This window comes from Protopterus annectens, chromosome 1.part1 (assembly GCF_019279795.1).
Source record: "Protopterus annectens isolate FY-2018-M chromosome 1.part1, PAN1.0, whole genome shotgun sequence".
NCBI classification, from domain to species: Eukaryota; Metazoa; Chordata; order Ceratodontiformes; family Protopteridae; genus Protopterus; species Protopterus annectens.
Window position 1 is genome coordinate 842,284,437 of NC_056726.1, and position 22,955 is coordinate 842,307,391.

Genomic DNA, 22,955 nt, shown 5'->3' on the forward strand with positions numbered 1-22,955 from the left:
AGATCAAGGGTTCAGTGTTTTAAATGCAAACAGTGGGGCCATGTAGCATACAGATGTCCACAGATGCAATGTGGGGAACAAAAGGTGGGAGAGCCGGTAAGTGGTAATGACAGAATGCCAGCAGTAAGTTGTCTGTAGACAAAAAAGGGTACCAAACTACCACAAGAGGTTATATCCTTTCCTAATAGATGGGAAACGGGCCACTGCTAAGAGAGATACAACCTGTAACCTAACCATTGTGAAGCCTGCAATGAATAAAGAGGAGCAGTACTTGCTTGGGCAGTCTACTCCAGTCAAAGCTTTAGTAGGGACCCCATTCCAAATACCCTTGGCTGGGGTTCACCTTGACTGGGAGGGTGGAAAAGGAAGCAGGCAAGTAGGTGTGTTTGAAGATATCCCTGCAGATGTCCAAATAGGGAATGATGTTGATAATGCAGTACCTTGTGTGCATGTAGTGATATGCAGTCATGCTTGGAGACAAGCACATGAGTCTGGTAGCCTGGGGGGGGGGGGGCAGACAGACAGACCACACCCTTAAAGCCAGGACTGATGAGGTGGCAACTTCATGGAGGGAGCTACCCTATAAAAGTGAGACTGAAGGTGAGCCACAGCTACTTATGGGTACTGATGTTTCCTTGGACAAAGTGACTGCAAGAGCAGAAGTGAGTAGTAGTACCCAGGCTGACAGTGAGGCACTGCTGTCAGAGGATATCAAACTTCCTGTGGAAAGGGAGCTGGGAAGGGTTACAAGAAGAGAGGTGAGACTGGCTCAGCTCCCAGACCATACATTACAAGGCTTGAGGGATGTAGCCAGGGAGGCACCTGATTGTCAAGGAAAAGGAGAATCTGTATACTGGGTCAATGGGTTACTGTCTAGAGAGTAGACCCCTGAGGGAGGGCTAGAGAGTGAGAGAATATAGCAGTTGGTAGTGCCCAGAGCCTACCACCTTGCACTTCTAGCCATAGCCCATGACATTCCCTTTGCAGGTCGTATGGGCATAAAACATGCAAAGAGACGTATTATGCAGAACTTTATTGGCCTGGGATTTCCAGGGATGTAACTGGGTACTGCAGGACCTGTGAGCAGTGCCAAAAGGTAGGCAGGACACAAGGTGAAAGCACTTTTGATGCCTTTGCCTGTGATTGACAATCCATTTCAGAGGGTACCTATGGATGTTGTGGGTCCTCCGTGTATCCTAAGTTCCACAGGAAAGAAGTATATCCTAGTGATTAATAGATTGTGCTACCAGATACCCTGAGGCTGTGGCCCTATCCTCCACTGAGGCAGAAAAGGTAACAAATGCTTTGTTAGAGATTTTCAGCAGGGTAGGTTTCCCAAAAGAAATAACTAACTGATAGAGGTGCCAGTTTCACATCAGACCTGCTGGCTTGTCTGTGGGAGCACTGTGGGGTGAAGCACCTAAAGACCACCCCTAGGCTAATGGTCTTGTGGAGAGGTTAAACTCTACACTAAAGACCATGCTACAGGCATTTGCAAACTATTTTAAGAGGGAGTGAGACAAATATTTGCCCCATCTATTGTTTGCTTACAGAGAGGTGCTCCAGGAATCCAGAAGTTTTCACCTTTTGAGTTGCCGTATGGGCATAGAGTGAGAGGACCTGTAGATTTGGTTCGAGATGGGTGGGAAGGGTGTGTGTGTGAATCCCACAAGGAGTCTGTTGTGGCATATGTCCTAAACCTCAGGACATGGCTCTGGGAACTCATGGGCTTGGCCTGGGAGAACCTGGCAGAAGCCCAGTAGCAGAAAATGGTCTGGTATGACAGGAATGCTTGAGCTAGAGAGTATGCTGTGGGGAAGCAGGTTATGGTTCTCATTCCTGTCAGACACAGTAAGTACAGGCACGTTGGGAGGGACCCTTCAAAATGGTAGGTAAGGAAGGTTAGTGATGTTAACTACATGGTAAAACTGTTAGGAGGCAGGGGCACAAATTGTACCTTGTTAACATGATGACAACTTACCATGATAGGGAGGCCCTTGTTCTTGAGTATTTGCAGTGGATGGCAGGAGGAATCTGAGGGAGATCTGGTGACTGATCTCAGTAAGCCTCGGACTGTCACCTCAGTGGAAGGGGTAGCAGTGTCCCAGCAGCTGCCTCCTACCTAGGTTCAAGAAATCCAAGAAGTGATGCAGGAGTTTGGGGGAATGTCCAGGGTGCAATGACATGGTGCAGCACCATTTGGATACAAGACCCCAAAGGCCTATTAAAACAGGCCCCTTATAGGGTGCCTGAGACAGTCAAACAGACTCCGAGGGAGGAGATGCAGGAAATGTTGGAACTAGGGGCATTCCTGAAGTCCAGCAGTCCCTGGGCCTCCCCACTGGTGCTGGTACCAAAGAAGGGTGGCAGCACCAGGTTCTGTGTGGATTACAGGAAATGAAAGCACCAGGTTCTGTGTGGATTACAGGAAATGAAATAGTCACACAGAGTCGGATGCCTACCCCATGCCTAGGACAGCAGAAGCCATAGAGCAGCTGAGTGGGACTAAGTATCTTACCACTACTGATCTTACCAATGGCTTCTGGCAGGTGCTGTTGACTCCCAATGCTAGAGAGAGGTCAGCCTTTATGACTCCTTTTGGCTTCTACGAGTTCATTAAGATGCCCTTTGGGATGAAAAATGCCCCAGTGACTTTCCAGAGGCTGCGAGATCGTTTCCTAGTAAGAGTAGGAGATTTTGCCCTTGCTTACCCGGATGCTATTGCAATCTGCAGCCAATCCTGGTGTCAGGTGCACCTTCAGCATGTCAGGGAGGTGCTGGGCAGATTACAGAGGCCAGAGTTGACCATTAAGCCCAGTAAGTGTCAGATGGGTATGGCAGAGGTCTCCTACCTGGGACATAGAGTGGGAAGTGGTAAGATGATGCCGGAACCTGCCAAAGTGGAAACAATCCAGTCATGGCCTGCCCCTGTTAACAAAAAGCAGGTGAGGGCATTCTTAGGGACAGCAAGCTATTACAGAAAGTTTGTCCTCAATTATAGTAAAATAGCTGCTTCTCTCCCAGACCTAACAAGGAAAAACAGGCAAGATAGCGGACCCCAGCTTGTGACCAGGCATTCCAGAAGCTTAAAGGAGCTTTGGGAGGACCCCCTGTGCTAATCAGTCCAGATTACAGCAATGAATTTCTTGTGCAGGTGGTTGCTTCAAACCATAGGGTGAGGGTTGTACTCAGCCAGGTTTCTACAGAGGGAGAAGAGCACCCAGTGGTATATCTCAGCCATAGGCTCCAACCCAGGGAGGAATGCTAATGCAGCTGTAGAAAAGGAATGCCTAGCCATTGTATGGGCACTGCAGAAACTTTAGCCTTATCTGTATGGAAGAAAATTCACTGTAGTTACAGTTCACAATCCCTTAACATGGCTACATTGAGCCAGCCAGCAAAATGCCAGGTTACTAAGGGGGAGCCTGGGGTTGCAGGTATATGATGTGACAGTGCAGCACTGAAGTGGGGTTAGCAATGCCAATGCAGATGGGCTCTCAAGAGAGGTTATGGGGTAATGTATTTCTGGATGGTCTCATCCTTCTCAAGCAACATTTCTCAAGGGTCACTTGAAAAACTAGCTTGAGTCTTCAAGTGGGGAAGAAGTGTGACAAAGGGAGATACTGCCAGCCCAGCTAGCTGGAATTTTGTAAATAATTATATGTCACTGGTGAATATTTAAATGATTTGTGTAAGATGCTTGTGTTACAGATGTATTAGACCTGTATGTCATGTGTATATCTAACTGGTTTGTACAGACGTGTGTTGAAAAGATATTTTATAATGCGTTTGTGTTTGAAATGCATCCACAGTGTGCCCTATTGGAGGAAAACAGAAATGCGCATGCTCTATTATAACTGTGTGTGTGTGTGTGTGTGTGTGTGTGTGTGTGTGTGTATGTATGTATGTATGTATATATATATATATATATATATATATATATATATATATATATATATATATATTTTAACAGTGGAAACTGGAATACAGGAGGTTAACTTCAGAAAAATAGCTGAAATTAAATTACTTTATTACTATGCAATAAAAGATGATATCTTTCAGTTTCAATGCAGCAAGGAGACTCGATGTCTAAAATTTGAGAGCTTTCCTTATTTGTCTCTAGGGTGAAATAATTTCTAGTCTTAAAATGTGTAGAAATGTAATTGTTTTATGACTTCCAGCATCTGCCAAAGATCTGAGGTCTAAGTATTTTCACAGGTAGATGCTAAATACTGTCGGCCTCCAGCAGTGGGAGTTTCACCTGGGATAGAGTCAGATGACAAGAAATTATGTCATTCTGCAAGCTAACCCAGCAGTAATATTTGAGAGCTCTCTGAGAGAGAGTGCATTCTGTATTCTGTCTTGGACCTGACAACAACTACAATATGCATTCACCACATCTGCCTTGCTCTTAAGCAAGTTAATTAGGGTTTAGTAATTCTCTTAGATTCAGTCAGGAATATAGTGAAGCATTGTTTAGATGTTTTTCTTTATATGAGACTGTCCTGCAATGTTTTAAATATTTCCTGTGATTTTGAACTCTGTCACTGTGAATATATACTGAGTATTTTCTTTTTTTTATTTTTATTGTTAAATATATTTAAACCTTTCATTGAGGCTGATTTTGTGAGACGTATTTAAGTTTTAAGAGTACTTGCATATTTATTTGGTGACATTGTGGGCCACATCTTGGTCAAACTACCATTTGTTTTAGTATTAATATTACACAGTAAGATTGGGCACCCTTTAAGGGGCTTAAAGTAGCTGATAAGAGTTGGCTGGTGGCAATGATGACTACCTTATAGTCTGGGTAAAAGGGGGCATAGCTAGTAAATCTGTCCCAGCCTTTTGTGTGTCTGTGTGTCTGTGTGTCTGTGTGTCTGTGTGTCTGTGTGTCTGTGTGTGTGTGTGTGTGTGTGTAAATCAAAACTCAAAGTGTGTGTGTCAGCTGCTTGGGGAGGGACACGGAGCACTGCTTGGACATAGAGGGTGCTGGTGGTCTTGGCTTGGCCACTCAGCTGAGATCTAGATGCTATAGCTGTGCCAGTTGGGAGTTTTATTAGGGATCTGGAGAAAGAGGGAGAAAACAGCCCCAGACTGACTGTGGACTCTGTGCACTCTTAAGGGAAATTGCACTGGATGCGGAGAGCTGCATCTGGAAATACTGCATGTGTACTTGTCATCCTCCTAGCGTATGTTCCTCACTGGAGCCAGTGGTGAGGATTAAGGCTCCTTGATTACTGGTTCAAGTGGTGGGTTGTCACACCCTCTACAAAGCAGCACCCACTGTATGGAACTCTGAGACAAGATATTGTAAGCTTCATAAATATTTGCCTTCACCAATCAGCCCATTTATTCAACAAAGATGGAAGATTAGCACCCCATGCTTGGCAAGAATACTGCATTCCATTTGTTCATGCCTGGAAATCAGTCATCCCATCCATCCCACTATGACAATCAGGTGGTCTTGAGAGGAGCAGCTTGCTGGTCCTACAGGGCAACCTTCACTCTTCATGGCAGAGCAGCCTCCCATCCCAAATATATGCTGTCTGGTGAACTGGCAGCCCTTTAATCTGCCAGTAGGTGTCTGTGTTTGTGTAGCACACAAATGTATTGTAATGGCAACCTGTTAAAGGTGAGTGTTCTGCTTTGTGCCTATTGTGTACCAGTATAAACTCTGGCTCCCGGTGACACTGAGTAGATCAAAACAGGAGCCTGAGAATGAATGAATGAAGGTGTGTTAATTCCTTTCCTGTGATGGTACGAAGATATATCTTATGATATGGCCCTACTACAACATGTTTTGATAATTATTATGTTGCTTAACTGTCCTACTGAGCAAAGTTCTTTGCATTGGATCGAAAGTGGTATTTTTTTTACTGATGTTGCAGCCTTACAGTGCTTCGGTGCTGCAGTCCACACCATGTAGAGTAAAGCTGCATTTTCTTCTTACATTCAAACTACAGTATATTCTCGTCCTTCTGTTCGGTTACAGCTTTCATGTTACCTTCTTAAGGCAAGTATTCCAAGTTTAGGTCTTCTGTAATCTGGAGCCTTCCATCTTTCCTTTCCTCAGTATTATGCCTTTGTACCCCTGTAAACATTCCTTGGTTTGCATGTAGAATAAATGCCTTGCATCTGTTGTAGGATTAATATACCTGTATTAGGTTTCGCTAAAAAAAAACGATAATGCAGAAATGTATTTGTTCTGTGCATTTGTACAAAGTTTTGTTTGAATTATTTTGTATGTGGAGGCTTACAGAAGTTTGAAGACAGTCAGATTTCTGTATCAGTATATGTGAGATTGAAGATATGGAGCTGAATCCCATTTGATCCCAGTTGCATGTTGTGTGCTCCTGAGCAAGTCACTCTGCTTCCCCTTACACTCCACTCTCCTCTCAATTAAAAACAATGGTTACCTGCCTATGAAAAAAAAAGTTTTCTCAAGCAGTCTGTGCAGCTATGATTTAGTAGTTTGTATATATTAAGCATATTCGCTCAGTGCCTGATGCCTTTGCCACAGTTGTGGAATGTGAAGTTAAGACCCATCCTCTGATTAATTTTCCTAATGTCTGCTTGCATTTTGGTTGAGTTCTCCAGTTTTCTCCCACCTACATTCTTATTGATTGCATACCCTAAATGTGACCTTTGATCTGTATTGAAAGTGTGTTTGATAATTCATTTACCCAGTTAACAATTTAATTGGATATGTGGACTGGCCTGCAGGCCATTTTCAGCCGCAGCCTTGTCTCTTGAAAGCAACAGTTTTACATTAATGGCAAAAACAAACTAATACAAAAATAAAACAAGGTGATATATATTCTAGTAAGTACATAGAATACAAGTATATATTTCTAAGTATTAGTACTTAGAATGTCATATAGCTTGGCCTATGCTAGGTCATATTAAACTATTGCATGTCATATAGTTTGGCCTAAGCTAGGTCACACTAAACTGTTGCATGTTGCAGTTGGTTCTGTGTAGCATTTACATTTATTTCACAGTGTAGAACATTTAAGTAAATTAAGAAGTTAACACTTGAGAAAATGAACTTGGCTGTATTGAGTTCCAGATTTTTTATTCTTGTTTCTTGGAGGGTGAGCAGAGTTGACTTATTTTATTTTATTTTTTTCAGTGATCAATGATGGGAAACATGGAGCTCAGTCTGTCTACCACCTACATGTCCATGTGATGGGAGGCCGCCAAATGGGCTGGCCACCTGGATGAAGACGGAGTTCTCTGTGAATGCTGGAATATGCATTGATTTCTGCACAAGCAATCAAGATGTAGTTTTATGTGCACAGGCCTAGTGTAACGTGATAAACAAGTTACTGAGTCACAACATTTTACTCATCCTAGTGAAAAGTTAAGTTTGTTTCTGTATATGCCTTTCTGAAGAGTTGATATATTTGGAAGATAAATCCTACTAAATGAGTCATGTAAGCAGTTTCCTAGACTTATTTCATTATTTGCATATTTGCAAGAATAAAGTTTGAATGTTTTCATTTATATATTTTCCTACTTTTGTTTTTATGTTGATTTGGAAACAGTTTTATCACAAAAGTCATAGTTCTGTAAATAATTATTTTGGGGTGGACAAAGCAATTGTGCTACTTCATTGCTGATATTGATTAGACGTAGCAAACCTTTACTTTTTGTTTCTTATTTCTGTTCTGTTTTTAAGTGACATGTACTGTGCATCTTAAACTAGAGTGGAAATAGTACTGGCATTAATTTGTCATTGAATGCTCCCAAAGGCATTGATGTTGTTGTAATGTATGTAACGCATGTTGTGCCTAGAAACATTTGAATAGAGACTGCATTAGTTACATATCGTAGAGAACTTGAATAGGGACACAATCTCTTACTGCTTGTCATGGGTACATGTTAACTTGTATGGGCTCTTTCAAATTATTACCCAGTTCACGAGAAATGATAATGTCTGTGTACAACTAGTTTGCAGAAGACTCTGCATCAGTTTACTCTGCCTGATTGTTGCAGATAGCATACACCACTCCTAAGCTATATTAAAAGTCTCAGAGGTCTCGGATTCTGCCACACATAAACCGAGTTTTACTTCTCAACCACCATTTGTAAGAAAGTGCTTTCTAAGGTTTAGCTGTATTCCCTTGTACTTGTCATGTCTCCCCATTGCCTGTCCTGTCTTCCCTTTTTATAGTCCAGTTACATAATATCCCCTCTTGTTATCTGTATATTTGTGTCATATCCTTCTTTAGCCTCTCCTCACATCACACACTTCTACACACTGTCCTAGCCAGTTTCCTCTGTACCCCTGCCAGCACTGTAACCACTCTTCTTTCTATACGCCTCCAGAACTGCACACAGCACTCCAGCTGTACCATAACTACTCCCTGAATAAGGGAGGCTGTATCACCTTCGTCACATGATCCCCACCCCCACCCGACTTGCAAACTCATTTAATTTTCTTTTCTTCTTCTCTTTCACTTTTGGTGGCTTACATTTTTCACTAATAACTCTTACATCCTTCTCTTTTCTGGATTTTTTTTTTAGTTAGGCACTTCCATTTGTGTAATCTGCCTTCTGCTTAGTCATTCCCAAGGCATCACTGACATTTTTAAGGGTTAAAGTGAAGTTATTGCCTTTTAGACCATACACACCTTCGTTCTTCTTAGCTCTGTTTTTATATTTGCTCCCTCAACTGTCACCAGGCCTGAACTTTGGTGTCATTTGCAGAGAGATTGATCCAGTTTTCTATATCCTGTATGAGGTCGTAGATGAACAGATTAAAAAGAGATTAACCAAACACTAAGTAAAGCAGGATTCCACTTCTTAGATTCTTACCATCAGATTGCATCCCTCTACTACGTTGTATTTCCTTTTATTTAAATATTACCCTACTCATGCACATGGTATGCTGCTCCCTTTTTTCTTTCTTTTCTTTGCAAAAAGTGCAGTGTGTGACCGGTCAGAGACTTTGCTGAAATCCTGATAGATCATGTTGCCACATCTACCTCTGCCCACTTCCCTGTTGGTGAGAGTAGTAGACCTTGTCTGATTGTATTGATAGGTTCTACCCGCAGTGACTTCAGCTAGAGTTCACTGAGCAGACCATTCTTCTCCAGAATCTCGAAAGCCTTGATTTCATTCCCTCTTCCATCATTTTGACCACCCCTGAAATCAGACTGGTCTCTAGTTTCCTGGGCATTCCTTTGCCTTTTCTGTGTAAGTGCAACTGCTCCTTGCCTGCAGTCTCCTGGAACCACCCCACAGTTGACCTGTTGATTTAACTTTCTTAGAAGTCTTAATGAAATCCTTGCCACCCTTTTAGGATTCTTGCTGAGATCTGCTGTGGTCTCTATTTCTGTTCTTCCTCAAGACTCCTTAGTGCCCTTTCCACCTTCTCCATTGTCATCTTCAATCTCTTCTTCCTTCCACTGCCTCTGTCCAGTCTGTCTACATTAGTACTTTCTTTTGTGCTTCTTGGTAAAATAGTGAGTATGGCGAGTATCCTTAACTGTACACTTTTCTCAAACTCAACAGACAAGGTGCTTTCTGACAATGTGACCACCTTCCCACATGTATAGTTTGGTCCAGAACTGAAATCCAAAATCAGTAGATCATGCAGTGTGTAAGAGGTAACACACAGAATCCCTAGAGGAGTGTCCCATCCCAATCATAGACGATGACCAGGTGATTTGACCTCAAAATTGGGAGATATTGGTGCTAATAAGGGTTAAAGCTAAGGGGCCACAGAACATCTCTTATGAGGTGGACTGCATCCTGTTTAGAGGCCTTTTGGTCACCTGGGTCTTAATCTTGAGTGCTACCATTGGTTGACAAAATGGTCAAGTTAATTCTAGATAGATTTTGAAAGAAACTAGATGTCATGGCTCCTATTCCTAAACACCTGGACCAAATATTTTACCACTCCCAAACTCATGTTTGTTGCAGAGCCAGATAGACTTGATTGTGGTTTCTACAGCATGTAAGAAGGCTCTAGAGTCCTAATCCAAGATCTTTCACCCACTAATCAGGGAGTCGTGTTCCTTGAACAGATTACAGAAGCTGCTTTCACCCTCCACCTTTTCTTTGTTCATTGAAAGCGTTACACTACCTAAATGCATATGCAAAGATTCCTGTGAGAAACTTGCTAGACGAAATGGCAGACTCTGAAGTTACCATATTTGGACATCAAGACCAAGCTACAGTCCCAGCAGGCAATTTATATCTTTGTTGCAAATCGGGCCATCCATCTATGCATAATGTGGTTGATGTTTTTTTAAGGATGGCATGCACAGGACATTACTGTTTGCTGTCACACCTGGCTCCATCTGTTAGACTTAACTAAGAGCTCTAAAGCCCAGTTCACGTATGTCTCTTTAATGGATTCTTGATCTCCATAGATTTGGTAAAGATTGAATTAGAAAGATAGGTAAATGGAAATATTTTCAATTAAAGGTAGGGTGAAATATCAGGTTCTATAATATCTGTTTTTGAGGACAATTCATAGCCTGTGCCAACTTTGGTTCCAGTGCCCCCAAAAGGAAACTTTTGAGGTTCTAGAAAGTGATGCCATGATCAAGGCAATTTCCAGAACAGGCATGCTACCAAAGGATGCGATTCCCAGTTAAACAGTCAGGAGGTTGTGGAGTCTTTAAGGAGGACAGTTCTTGGATCCATGAGGGCTTTTGTGACTGCTCCAGTTTGGAGGCATTTAGGAGTCGTCTGTCTCTCCATTTGTCAGTATGGCAGGTTATCGGACATATGGTGGATAAGAATCATATTCAAAGGATTCAGTTCACTCTCTCCCAGATGTCCCACTGTACCATATGATTGGGGAAAAACTACAGGCCCCAGGCTTGCTACTAAAAATAACCATCCAAGAAGTCCCACCAGACCAGAAAGAGCACGGCTTTTAGCAAATGTTCTTTTTAGTGCTAGAAAAGAATCATAACCAAAGTATTCTTGATTTGAGCGGCTTAAGATAGTATGTTGTCAAGAATCTCTTTCAAATGGACATGGTGCAGTCCATCCTTCCCTGTCTGTTTAGAAGAGATTGGATTTGCTGCCTGGACCGCCAGGATGCATATCTGTATATCATAATAATAATGGAAGACAGGCGGTTCCTTTGCTTCCACATAGTAGCCAGTCACTTTCAGTTCAGGACAGTACCATTTGCCTCAACAGGACCCCTTTTACACAAGAAGTAATAGGTTCATAGGTGTGAATTAGGCTAGTGGCCCTAGGGCCTTTACAAGCCTAGCCTATAGGATTGCCCTGGCTTTATGCCGCCCGACATTAGTTTCCAGTGCCTTTATCAAGCAGCCACTGAAGTGATACCCGGGGTGAATTTTCTATTTCCCATCCACTCATCAAGATTTCTCGTGAAGAGTGCTAGTGAGGTGCTCTGCTTGATGTGTATTGGAAGTCTATTCCAGAGCATGGCCAGTCTCTGGGTTAAGAACCTGTCTCTCCAGCATGTTCCGTTGATTGAAGAAATGAGGTTAAGGTCTCTGGAGCATGTGGTGTGGAGGGATTGGGATTTCTTTAGCTGTAGCATATCTAACAGGGTTGGGTCAGACATGGCTTTTTAAGTCAAGCAGAGATTAGCTGGAGTTTTTTGAATCTGTCCATATAGGACGTGTTTAAGGCCCAGTATCCTCTTTGTGAGGAACTTTTGTGGTCTCAGCAGTTGTTGCAGGTGTCTGGTGAGGCACATGCTAAATGGGGCATTGTACTCTAGGATTGGTCTTATGAGGGAGGAGTGTAGAGAGAAGATGACCTCCTTCTTCCTGGATGTAAATCCCTTAGTAATGAGATGGATGTGCCACATAGAACGATTTTCTGACCACAGTGGCTATGTGGTGGTCAAAGGAGAGGTTGCTGTCAACCTGTGTTCCCAGATCTCTTACAATGCCTTCAGTGTTCAGTGGACTGCCATCATTGTGCTAATTCATGGGGACCACATTTTTTCCAAAGGGGATGACTATGCATTTTTTTGTCATTGAGTTTAAGGGCGTGGTTTTGACACCAATTGTTGGTCTCGGTGAGGCCTTTTTGTAGGATATCTACATCACTTGGGGAGTTAATAATGGCTCCAGGCCTGCAGTCATCTGCACACTTGGTCAGCCAGAGGTCCTTTGTGTTGGCCTGGATTTCTGAGAAGTAGATGCCAAGCAGGAGAGGACCCAGGACCGATCCCTGTGGGACTCCACTCGTGACTAGTTGGCAGTCTGATTTGGAGCCTGCTACTTTCACGCTGCGGGTTCTATCTGTGAGTCAGTTTGCCACCCACCTGGTGATTATAAGGGTTGATGCCTAGTTTAGTGAGTCTATCTATGATTCCGGAGTGGGGAATGGTATCAAAGGCCTTGGTCAGATCGAGGTAGGCTGTATAGACTACCTTGCCTTCACCCATAGCTCTGGTGACCAACTCAAAGAAGTCGACCAGGTTGAGCAGGCATGATCTGACCTTCACAAAGCCAAATTGGGTGGGATCCAGAGTTTGGAGATATCTTATATCCTTATTTATCAGGTCCATGATTATTCGCTCCATAACCTTACATATCAGACTCGTTAGGCTAATCGGGCGATAGTTTCCTGGGTCTGTAGTCGCTCCCCCTTTATGGAGAGGGATGACAGAGTCAGTGCGCCATTCGGTAGGGACAAAGCCTGAGATGAGGCTGTGATTGAACAGGGCACATAGGTGTGGTGCCAGTTCATTTTGTAGTTCATGTAGAACACAGCCAGGAATATTGTTGGGTCCCATGGATGCTGTATTCTTGGTCTTGATCTTGGGCAGTGCAATTTTAACCTGCGCAACAATAATATCATTTGCCTGACATTCTTTTGGTATTGTCATTGGGCCTTTGGGGGGGATGGTAAAGTTGGCACTGAACCTATCGGCCAGTATATTGGCAATATCTGTTGGCTCGGTATAAGAGGTACCGTTGTGCAGTAGCTCGGAGCAAACCTGGGTATTGCTGTGGAGATTCTTGAACTAACCATAGAAGGCCTTGTGATTATCTTTAGAATCTTCTGCAATCTTGTTTTCGTAGCTAGCTTTAGAGGATTTGATGAGGGATCTCGACTTTTTCTTGAGGCTAATAAGGGAGTTTTTCCAGTCTTGGGACTTCACCTTTTTATGCAAGAGTTTCAGGTCTCCTGTTGTAGAGTTTGTTTATGACAGGGAACCACCAGATTGGCTTCCTTTTTTCTTTTGGAGGCGAGCGTCTTGGTTCTGTTTGGTATGGCCAGTTCCATGCATTTGTTTATGTGTTCATACAATGCATTGGTGTATGATTCGGCAGTCATGCATCCATTCTCCATCTGCATGGGTGTCGTGAAGTTAGCTACTTTTGTTTTTAGGAGTCCAAAGTTAGCTTTGGAGAAGTTTTCCACTGTGGTTACCTTTTGCAGGGGTGTGGGTGGGATGTGGCTATCCATGGTGATTAGCTTGTGGTCAGATCTAACCAGGGAGGAGTTGACTTTTGATGTAGAGCAACGGTCGCCCATGTTGGTGACAACCAGGTCAAGGATGTTGCTCTCTGTAGTGGGGGTAAGAATGAGCTGGTCCAGAGCATTAGAATTAAATTACAGGAAATGTTGGGCAAATGTACTGGTGCATGAGTAGTTTTCCCAGTTAATGGAGGGGTAGTTGAAATCGCCCAGTATGAGGGTGTTGGGGTAGTTGAAATTGTCCAGTGTGAGGGTGTTGGGTAGGACCCTAATATTTTCTAGGGTGCTTTGGAATGTGGAGTGAGAGTCTTGGGACATGGTTGGGGACCTGTAGCAGGCTACACCTGAATCGCTGTCTTACCCAATGTTAGTTGTACCTGAAGTATCTCTGTTGCATTATGTTGGGCTACCAGCCTAGAAGTGTGCATATCCTTTATGAATATGGAGACAAATATTGCACTCAACTCACCTCCAGCTGGCATCTGTGTTCTTAGCTGTACCAAAAATCCTGCAGGAAGTTCAAAACATGCCTCAGTTACTACAAAGCCATATCCTGCCAACAATGACTTCTATGCCACTTTTCTTAAACTGAAATTACAATCCATTTATTTTGAAGCATTGACGGAATGTGAATTGGTCAGATATGAAGAATGAATCTCTGTCTCTACTGCGTCTTTAATGTGAATGGGGGCATTTTCACCTTTTTTCACCGTCTTGGCAAGATGAATGGAGAAGTTTTTACTTCCCTTTATTCTTTCTGTGGAATTGTCTTTGCCACTGAAGTTTTGCTTCATCTGAAAATTCAGCTGGTTAATAAACTCAACTTGTATCTAAAAATAATTAAAACAAGTATTTTGTAAACCACTTAAACTTTGTATACTATGACTTTCCTTACCATACAGTGTAACATTTCATGAAATGAGCCCATTATTCTTATAGCAATTATAAAATGTTAATAAAAATGTAGTGACATAATTTCCAAAAATTGTGAATTGTGTGTGAAGAGTTAAGATGAAACCTGGTACAAAATGTTGAAGTGGCCGTGTATATGAGCAGTGGTTTCACAGACTGCCAGCTTCAACAATAGGATCCATGCAGGTGACTGCATGTTCACTGCCCCTCACTAGCAGATGGCAAATAATAAAAATGAGTAAAATCATTATTTTATAGTACCTGAGACATTCTGCACTATATTTAATGACTAATGTAGTTGTCACATAGTGGTTGAGTAAAAGCATGCATACAAATTAAATTGTCGATGCTGGTCTCCATTCTAGAGTCACCTAAATTAGAAAAGGTTATCAGTAGGAATTAAGCAGTATCAGCAAACTACTGTACACCTATCAATACCCAAAGAGTCAAAATTTATTTTATGCCCACAGTGTAACCTATTACAAAACATTATGGTACTGAATGGTAGAACTAGGTTCTATTTCCTGCCAAGGCACGGTATGTGGCTGGTGGGTGACATACTCCTCAACACACAAGCTGGATAACTTTGTCTACTTGAGCACACAAGCCCAAAGGCTATTAGGAGTGTTTTGTCTTAGAGACTGTGATTACAGTACATTGTAGGTTACCACTGATGAATTATATGGTTTTAGAAGAAAACTTCAAGGACCACTTGAGGACTGTGACAAATCTGGAGTATGGCTGCAAGAAAGAACTTGTCGAACCACAACCAGCATGGTAAACTGTTTTCAGACTTGTCTACCTTTCATTGGATGCCCTACAGAAGCATAATGTCTAAATTCAAGTATACTAATAAGTGTACTTGGTAATAAAACTCTTTTGTCTAAAGGTTTTCAATCGACTTCTTGATTGTGTCATCCAAAGTGAATCGTAAATTGAACAGTCTGGTCAAGAGAGGTACTGAGTTTTCAAGTAGTTGCCATTTCGTTCGGAGATGCATTGCCTACCTAGAATAATTGCTGAACAGAGCTGTGAAACCACAGCATGTAGAGAGAGGGTATGTTTGCAATGTTTAACTGATGCAGCTGTGTGTGAAGATCTCAGCTCCCACCTTCAGAATACTTTCTTCCATCTACCTGGACTAATTTGGACTATGAAGTCTACATAGATCCTGTTAAAGACTTATGTAGCTGAGGCGGGGCAAACAGTGATGCCCTAAAGTGGTAAGTGCCTGTCGTAACAGTAATCCTCAAGTTCAGTTGGCCATCAGAGGTGTGATAAAGGATCTCTGGTTAAAGAAAGAAGTCCAGGAGGCACAGGCTGCAATGGTTTGCATCCTGCATTGGTGCCCTGCATGAAAAAAGTAAAATGATACCATACCATGATATTGTATTTTCAAAAAATCCATCTCTATGAACAATGTACTGGGTGCTAGGTGTAACAGATGGATTATGCCTTCTAATAATGAAGTTTCATGTTTGATTGCCTGATGCCTTGCTGGTACTCTTCCAAATGCATAGAAATACCTGTCTTGTACCTCCCCTCCTAGAACATGATGACTAAATGTTCTCATTTGTTGCAGAATCATCCATTTATGAATCTTATTTGTATCTATGTACACTGTACTCAGGGGGTAGGTATGTCAGCAATAATGCATGGTGTAGTACACCAAATAGAAAATATTGCAGCTGTGTGACATGATGCCAGCCAGTACTGAAGAAACTAGAAATGTCCTTCCATATCGCTGTTGCAGTATTCATTACCAAAGGGATTTCCTGCCAAGGGTAGCCCAATGTCCAGCCAGTGTACCATAGCTTTAGTTTTTTATAGACATCGTATGTCACACACATGCTCCTCATTCAAGGCGTAGGGCATAAAGGTAATGCATGGATGTACATACCTCAGATCTTCTTTGCAGCCAATCCTTCCTCTGTGCTGGTTACCAAACCATATTTCAGATAAGTGTTCTGTTGGGGTTTTTCTCTTTTCTTACTTTTTTAGGTTTGTGAATTTACATCACCCAGAAAGGGAAAATGTCAGTGTGGGAGGCAGATTCCCCATAAGGATCGTCAAGAACAGTAACTCTCTTGTTTGGCTGCTTCTCACAACCATACAAAGTGTTCTCTTTGCCAAATGCTTGTCACTAAGACCCTACATAGTCATCTCTCCTCCTTGTCTATTTACCTGGAGAACCAACATCTTAAATTGTTGGCACAGGTTGCTATGGTGGAATCTTCCCATCCCGAAGGTCAGCTACCTGCCAAGAAAGACAGGAGAATTAGGTTTGACTCTGCTGCTCACCTGTCTGCCTTGGACATCTCTCTCAAGACTGGCGAAAGCCCAGAGGATCACCTGGTTATTCTGTTGAATTCCACTGCCATGACCATATCAGAGGCTGGCATGGATCTGACTTCTCGCATGTCCTAGAAGGCTCCGCAGATGTCCATTCCAGATGTTGAGTGGGAACCTCTACTCATTATTTCAAGGGTCCGAGGTGGATTCCACAGATACTTATGTGTGAGTTGAATGTGGGCAATGGTTGGAACCTCCTAGGGTGTTTAGGGCAGACATTCCTCAAAAGAAGAAACTAAAAGCTAAGCATATTTCCCCTGCTCCTAATGATCCCTAGTGTGAATGGCAGGATTTTACCTAGGGGTTATTTAATGCATTGATGGCCTTGAAACCTCCCCATGATGTTTCTGTCTCTGCTTCCCCATGGTCTTCTACCCCACTCAAGAGGCCCAGAAAGCAAGACTCCCCTACTGAAGACTTGGATTCTGGAGAGGAGTCTTTGGCATATGCCTATCAGATCACTTCTCCCTCGGATTACGACTTTGAGGATTAGGACTCTATTAGATCAGCCTCTCCTTTTGAGGAACTCTGTTTTGGGGATACTATTTTTTGTATGATGGAGTACTTTAAATAGGACTGCTCACAGGTTTCTGACATTCCAAAAAGGTATTATGAGCACCTACAGATGGAGTACCCTAAGCCCTCTGCTGTCCTTCCTGTCTTGGCTGCCATATTAGATAGCTTTTCAGCAGCCTCTGTAGTCCCTGATTCTCAACGTCAAACACCCAAGAAACTTAGCAGGTTTTATAAGGTGCCCGATGAGTGCAAGTTTCTCCACAAATGTCCTTCTGCTAACCCTTCTGTGGTGTTTGTCTCTCCTGATAAACCGCATAAGGTTTTGCCTTCTATTAAACTGCTTCCTTCAGATAAGGACAGTAGGGTCATGAAACAGTGAGTAAGGAAGTGCTGCCGCCTTGACCTTTTGGGCTATTAATTACCAGACCCTTATGACCAGGTATGTTTTAGCCCTCTTTTTCAGGCTTTCCATGCTATTTAAAGTAGCTTGCCATACTATTAAGTGTAGTTATGATGCAGCTGATGCCTCCTCTACAGATGCTACTTTTGCTTCTGTGTTAAGATGTTACTTTTGGCTTCGTCTCCAGCCTTTGCCTGACAATATTAAGGCTAAAGTGTTGAATACTGCTCTTGGTAATAATAACCACCTCTTTGGTTCTGTAGCTGCTGAGCTTTTTAAGTACTGGTTCCATCTCAGGATCATGTGTTTCTCGGTTGCAGGCTGCAGATCATCCCTGTGCTGGCTTCCCTGCCTCTTCCCAAGACACTTTATCTAACTGACTTTTTTTCAGTCTCTTATCCCTCCGGTTTCAGTTACAGCCAGGGGGTTTCTAAGGGTATTAGAATTCATGGCTTCCACCATTCCTGTAATAGCTGTGACCAGGCTTCATATGAGCAAACTACAATGGTTCCTCAAGTCAGTATGGTTCCGACACTGTCATCCTCTACATTTTTTGGTCCCTCTTCCATCTCTCACACTCGAGCTTCAGTGGTGGATTCATCAGCTGTCAACCCAGGACTTCCTTTTTAGCCCCCAGTCCCTTCTCAGGAATTTTTTTCTGATGCCTCTGACATGAGGTGGGGAGCCTCTTTCAGTCGCCTGAAGGTTCAGGGTCTCTGGCCCACTCATCAAAGGTCAGACCACATCAATTTCAAGAAAGAGAGAGAGAGCTCTCCTTTTCACTCTTCAGACCTTTCATTCTCTTTCTTCCAGGGATTCTCAAAATATTTGCAGACACCACCATAGTGATGTGGTACACTAACAAGCAAGAGGGAATATGGTCCTACCTTCTTTGCAGGCTAGCCTTCAGTTTGGGATCTAGTTGTCCCGTATCAAGTGACTCTCTTCAGGCACTCTATATTCCTTCAGAGTAGAACATAGTGGCAGACTCTTTGAGCAGGGCTGTAACACAGGCTCATGAATGGATGCTTCACGGAGATGTGTTTCTGACCGTTGTCATTCAGTGGGGTACTCCTCAGGTGGATGTTTTTGCCTACCCTTTGAACAGACAGCTTCCTCTTTTTTTGTACCAGAGTCACCAGTCCTCTGGCTTTGAAAGTGGATACCCTGTTTTTCTTGGAAAGGGGATGTTTCTCTACACCTTCCCTCCCCTTTGTCTCATTGACAAGCTAGAGCAAGACTCCTCCAAAATCTTGGTTACTCCCTTTTGGCCCAGACAGCATTGGTTTCCTCTTCTGCTGCACCTAGCCAAGGGGAATCACCACAAGTTACCTCACAGGGTGGACCTACTTACACAAAACAAGGGGTCTGTCATTGGGTCTATGGTTAATCATAGAAGGAAAACATCCATCAAACTGCTTTTCATCATATAGTACTAATCAAAACTCCTTTACCTCATGTAGGCCTTTCATCATAAAGGAAATCATCGAACAGTTATAGTTGGCCAACATCGGGATCGTCCAGTGATGCTGTCAACTAAAACTTAAAGAAAAGTAATGTTTGAAAATACAACTTATAAGGTTCACATGGTTTAAAATCAAGTATAGGACACCTTTTATATATTGATACATTTTATCACCTTATAAATGTGCTTTCCCAGAGTTGGTATATATTGGTTGGGGGGGGGTGGGTGATAAGTATCTGGTGTTTACAGGATTGTCCTCTGGTAGGGGGCTCCCTGCTAATTATACATAACTCTGGGATCGCACATTTATAAGGGGATAGTATTATTTATTAACACACAAAAGCTATTCTGTACTTTATTTTAAACTGTGCATTTTAGAAGTGGTATTTCCGAATGCTACTTTTCTTTAGTTTTAATTGACAGCATCATTGAATGATCCAGATGTTGGCCAACTATAACTGTTCAATGATTTCCTTTGTGATGAAAAGCCTATATGGTGATTAGCAGTTTTGACTAGTAGTGTATGATAAAAAGACATTCAGGTGTTCTCTTCGATGATTAACCATAGACCCCTCTCATCCATCCTCACTTGTCTACTCTTCAACTGACATTATGGGTTATAGGCTTTTGATCCCTTTTAAGCACCTTTTTTTCTGAGGGCATGCTTAGGGTTCTGCAGGAAGCCAGGAAATCCTGTATTTCCAAATGGAAGAGATTTTCTGTTTGGTGCCTTGCTAGTAACCAGGATCTACTTTCTGTGGGGAATCCCTTTGGTTCTGTCTTACTTGTGTGAATTTCTCCATGCTGGGTTAGCATATTCTTCTGTTAAAGCTCACCTTTCAGCTGTTTCTGTTTGTCTGCCATTGACTCCACATCTGGCCTCTAGGTTTAAGGTTAAGCTGTTTTTTAAGGGTGTCCTTCATATCAGGCTTCCCAGGAAGCCTATTCCACCTTCCTGGGATCTTAATTTTATTCTTGAAAAATTGAATCAGGCTCCTTTTTAGCCTGAAGCTTCAGCTTCCTTACAGCATTGTACATGATTGTTTTTCTTTTGGCCATTACTTCAGCTAAGAAAGTGGCTGAACTCCAGGCTGTTTCCTCTGCACAAAGGTGGGCCATCTACAGACCCATAAACCTCACTAGTCTCATATGCAAAGCCATGGAAAGAGTTATCATGAAAATGATCAATAATGACATTGTAAACTTCCAGACTCCACCCAATTTGGTTTCAAGGGCAGGCTATGCCTACTCAACCTGGTGGACTTCAAGGTCACCAAAGCAATGGATGAGGGCAAAATGGCTCACACTGCCTACCTTGACCTGGCCAAGGCATTTGACACAATACCTCACTTGGGCATTGTCAACAAACTTGAGGTTAGGTGCAAACTCTTATGTCACCTGGTGGATAGCAAGCTGGCTCACAGACAGGACCCAGGAAGTTAGAATTGTGGAGGCCACCTCTCCAGAGTGGCCAGTCACATCTGGAGTCCCTCAAGGATCAGTCCTGAAACCACTCCTTTTTGGCATTTATTTCTCTGAAGTCAAGACCAATGTCAGTGGTCTCTGGCTGACTAAATTTGCAGGTGATTGCAAATTAAGAGCTGTCATTGAATCCCCACACTGGCACAGATGTTCTCCAGGAAGGGCTGACTGACAAACAACTGGTGTCAGAGCCATGAACTAAAGCTAAATGCCAAGAAATGCATAATATTATCCTTTGGGAAGTCATCCACCCCTGGTAGCTATCCTATTGATAACACACACCTAAGAGTTGACCCAGTAGTTAGGGACTTGGTGACACACACAGACCATAATCTAGCCTTTGACCATGACCATCATGTGTCTACAGTTGAGGAAATCATTCTATGCTGTGCAACTTATAAACAAAGGAATGGCATCTAGGTCCAAGGAAGCGATTGTTCCACTGTATTTGGCATTCATCAGACCTATCATTAAGCAGTGTCACCTTTGGTATGTACCTAACCATGGATATCCAACAAGTGAAACATCCACAGAGGTTATTAATTAAAATAATACATGGTGTAAGTAACATGTCCTATGCAGACTGCCTCAATGCCCTATCCCTGTAGTCTGTCTCCTACAAGCTGTTGAGGGGAGATCTGTGTCTGGCAATACAGGGCAATGTCAGATCCAACTCTGATGAACCTCCAACATATCCGCTGAACAAACAGCACCAGAATTACCCATTCTAAAGACTTAAAACCTTGCCTGTTATATAAATAAACCTTGCCTGTGATATAAATAGGACCTGCTGGAGAGACAGGTATGTATCCCAGAGACTACCCTGTCCCAGGAACAGGATCCCTGTCCATGTGAAGCAGAGTTCCCCCCAAACTTCAATTCAAGTGCAACTTGGACAAATGGATGGGGAACAAGAAATTCATCCCTGGTTTGGCACCTATGTCTCTAATGAACGCAGGCAGCCTGTAAATGCTTCATGTTCCAGCGCCTTGCTTGTAAACATTTTATCTCTCAAGTCCCTGTTTACACTTGCCAAGGGTACCAGAACTTGTCAAAGATTTGGGATGCATGGCTAGGCTTAAAAGGCTTTTGTGGTTGTTAGCCTAGTAAACACCTATGATTTTTTGGTTTACTATCAATTTGTCGACTGTAACACAGTCTAATAGTCATGTTGTCGAACTGAAATGTCTGTTCGCACATTGACTAATGTGAATGTCGAACCAGATGTCCGAAAATGTCGATATCAGCATTTTCGAACAAGAAGCAGACTCCCAGACTGTCTGCCTGTCAAAGTTGCCACACTACATTACATGTTTGCAGGGGGGCAAGCCCCCCCTACACCCCCCCTACTTATATATACAAACTCTGAGATCGCACTACAGTGAGGGTAAGGGTACATTTCCCGATCCCCACTATAGTGCGATCTGGCTTAGATTGTCGGAATTCACAACAGCAAATGCTGTATTGCATTCGCTGATGTAAGTAAATTTTTTGTGTTGATGTTTTGAGTCGACATACGGCTCTCTCGACATTTTGTAAATCGCACAAGTTGCGATCGACAAATTGATAGTAAGCCAATTTTCATAGGGACAGGGTGTCTTGTTTGTACTAATCCTTCTTTATGCCCAAGGTGGTCAGTGAATTGTCTCTTAATCAGTCTGCTAATTTGCCTTCCTTTTTTCGTTCTCCACAGCCTGCTAGTAAGAAGGTTCTTCACATCTTGGATTTGCATAGACAGCTCAGACATTTGTATATGACTAAGACCATACGCAAGTCTGAGCAACTTTTTGTTTCATTTCATCCCAGATCTCTTGATTCGACTGTTTCTAAGCAAACCATTTCTTCCTGGATCTCTAAGACCATTTCTTTTTGTTACTCTTTTCATGAGAAAAGACTTTCTGCCTCCATGAAGGCTCATTCTGCCAGGGCTTCTACTGGTGCGTTTTTAAAGATTGGGTGCCAATTCCATCCTTGAGGCTGCAACTTGTACCTCTGTCCATACCTTTACTTTTTGTTTTTCTTTCGGCTTTTCCTGGTTATTAGTTGCCACAACAGAACTTCGGTCTGCTAATGATTGGCAGTCAATTTTTACAGTGCTGAGGTGCCAGCCCAACACCCAACCTTCAAAGAAGGCACGCCCATTCACACATGTCTTTCGAACGCCACTTGACTGCAGGGAGGACATGCAGACTCCACACAGAAGGCGCTCTGCCGAGAATCGAATGGGAGAACCTCTTGCTGTGAGGCAACAATGCTACTGCTGCACCACCGCGGCATACCTTTACTAAGCACTTTAAATTTAATGTAGTTTCCAGAGCAACAGCTGGCTTTGCCAAAAATATCCTACATAGTTTTCTTGAGAGATCGTCTGAGCCTTCCTCCTCTTGA

At 42.8% G+C, this 22,955-nt stretch overlaps 1 protein-coding gene across 1 annotated transcript in view; it reads left to right on the plus strand.

Moving 5' to 3' along the window:
* Nucleotides 1-7,509, plus strand: part of LOC122815141 (uncharacterized HIT-like protein Synpcc7942_1390) — a 137,265-nt gene extending 129,756 nt beyond the window's left edge. Inside the window, exon 5 of the mRNA XM_044087396.1 lies at nucleotides 7,136-7,509. Within this exon, the coding sequence (XP_043943331.1) occupies nucleotides 7,136-7,227 (92 nt within the window). The 3' untranslated portion in view covers nucleotides 7,228-7,509. The remainder of the gene's footprint in view (nucleotides 1-7,135) is intronic.
* The last annotated feature ends 15,446 nt before the right edge of the window (nucleotides 7,510-22,955 follow it).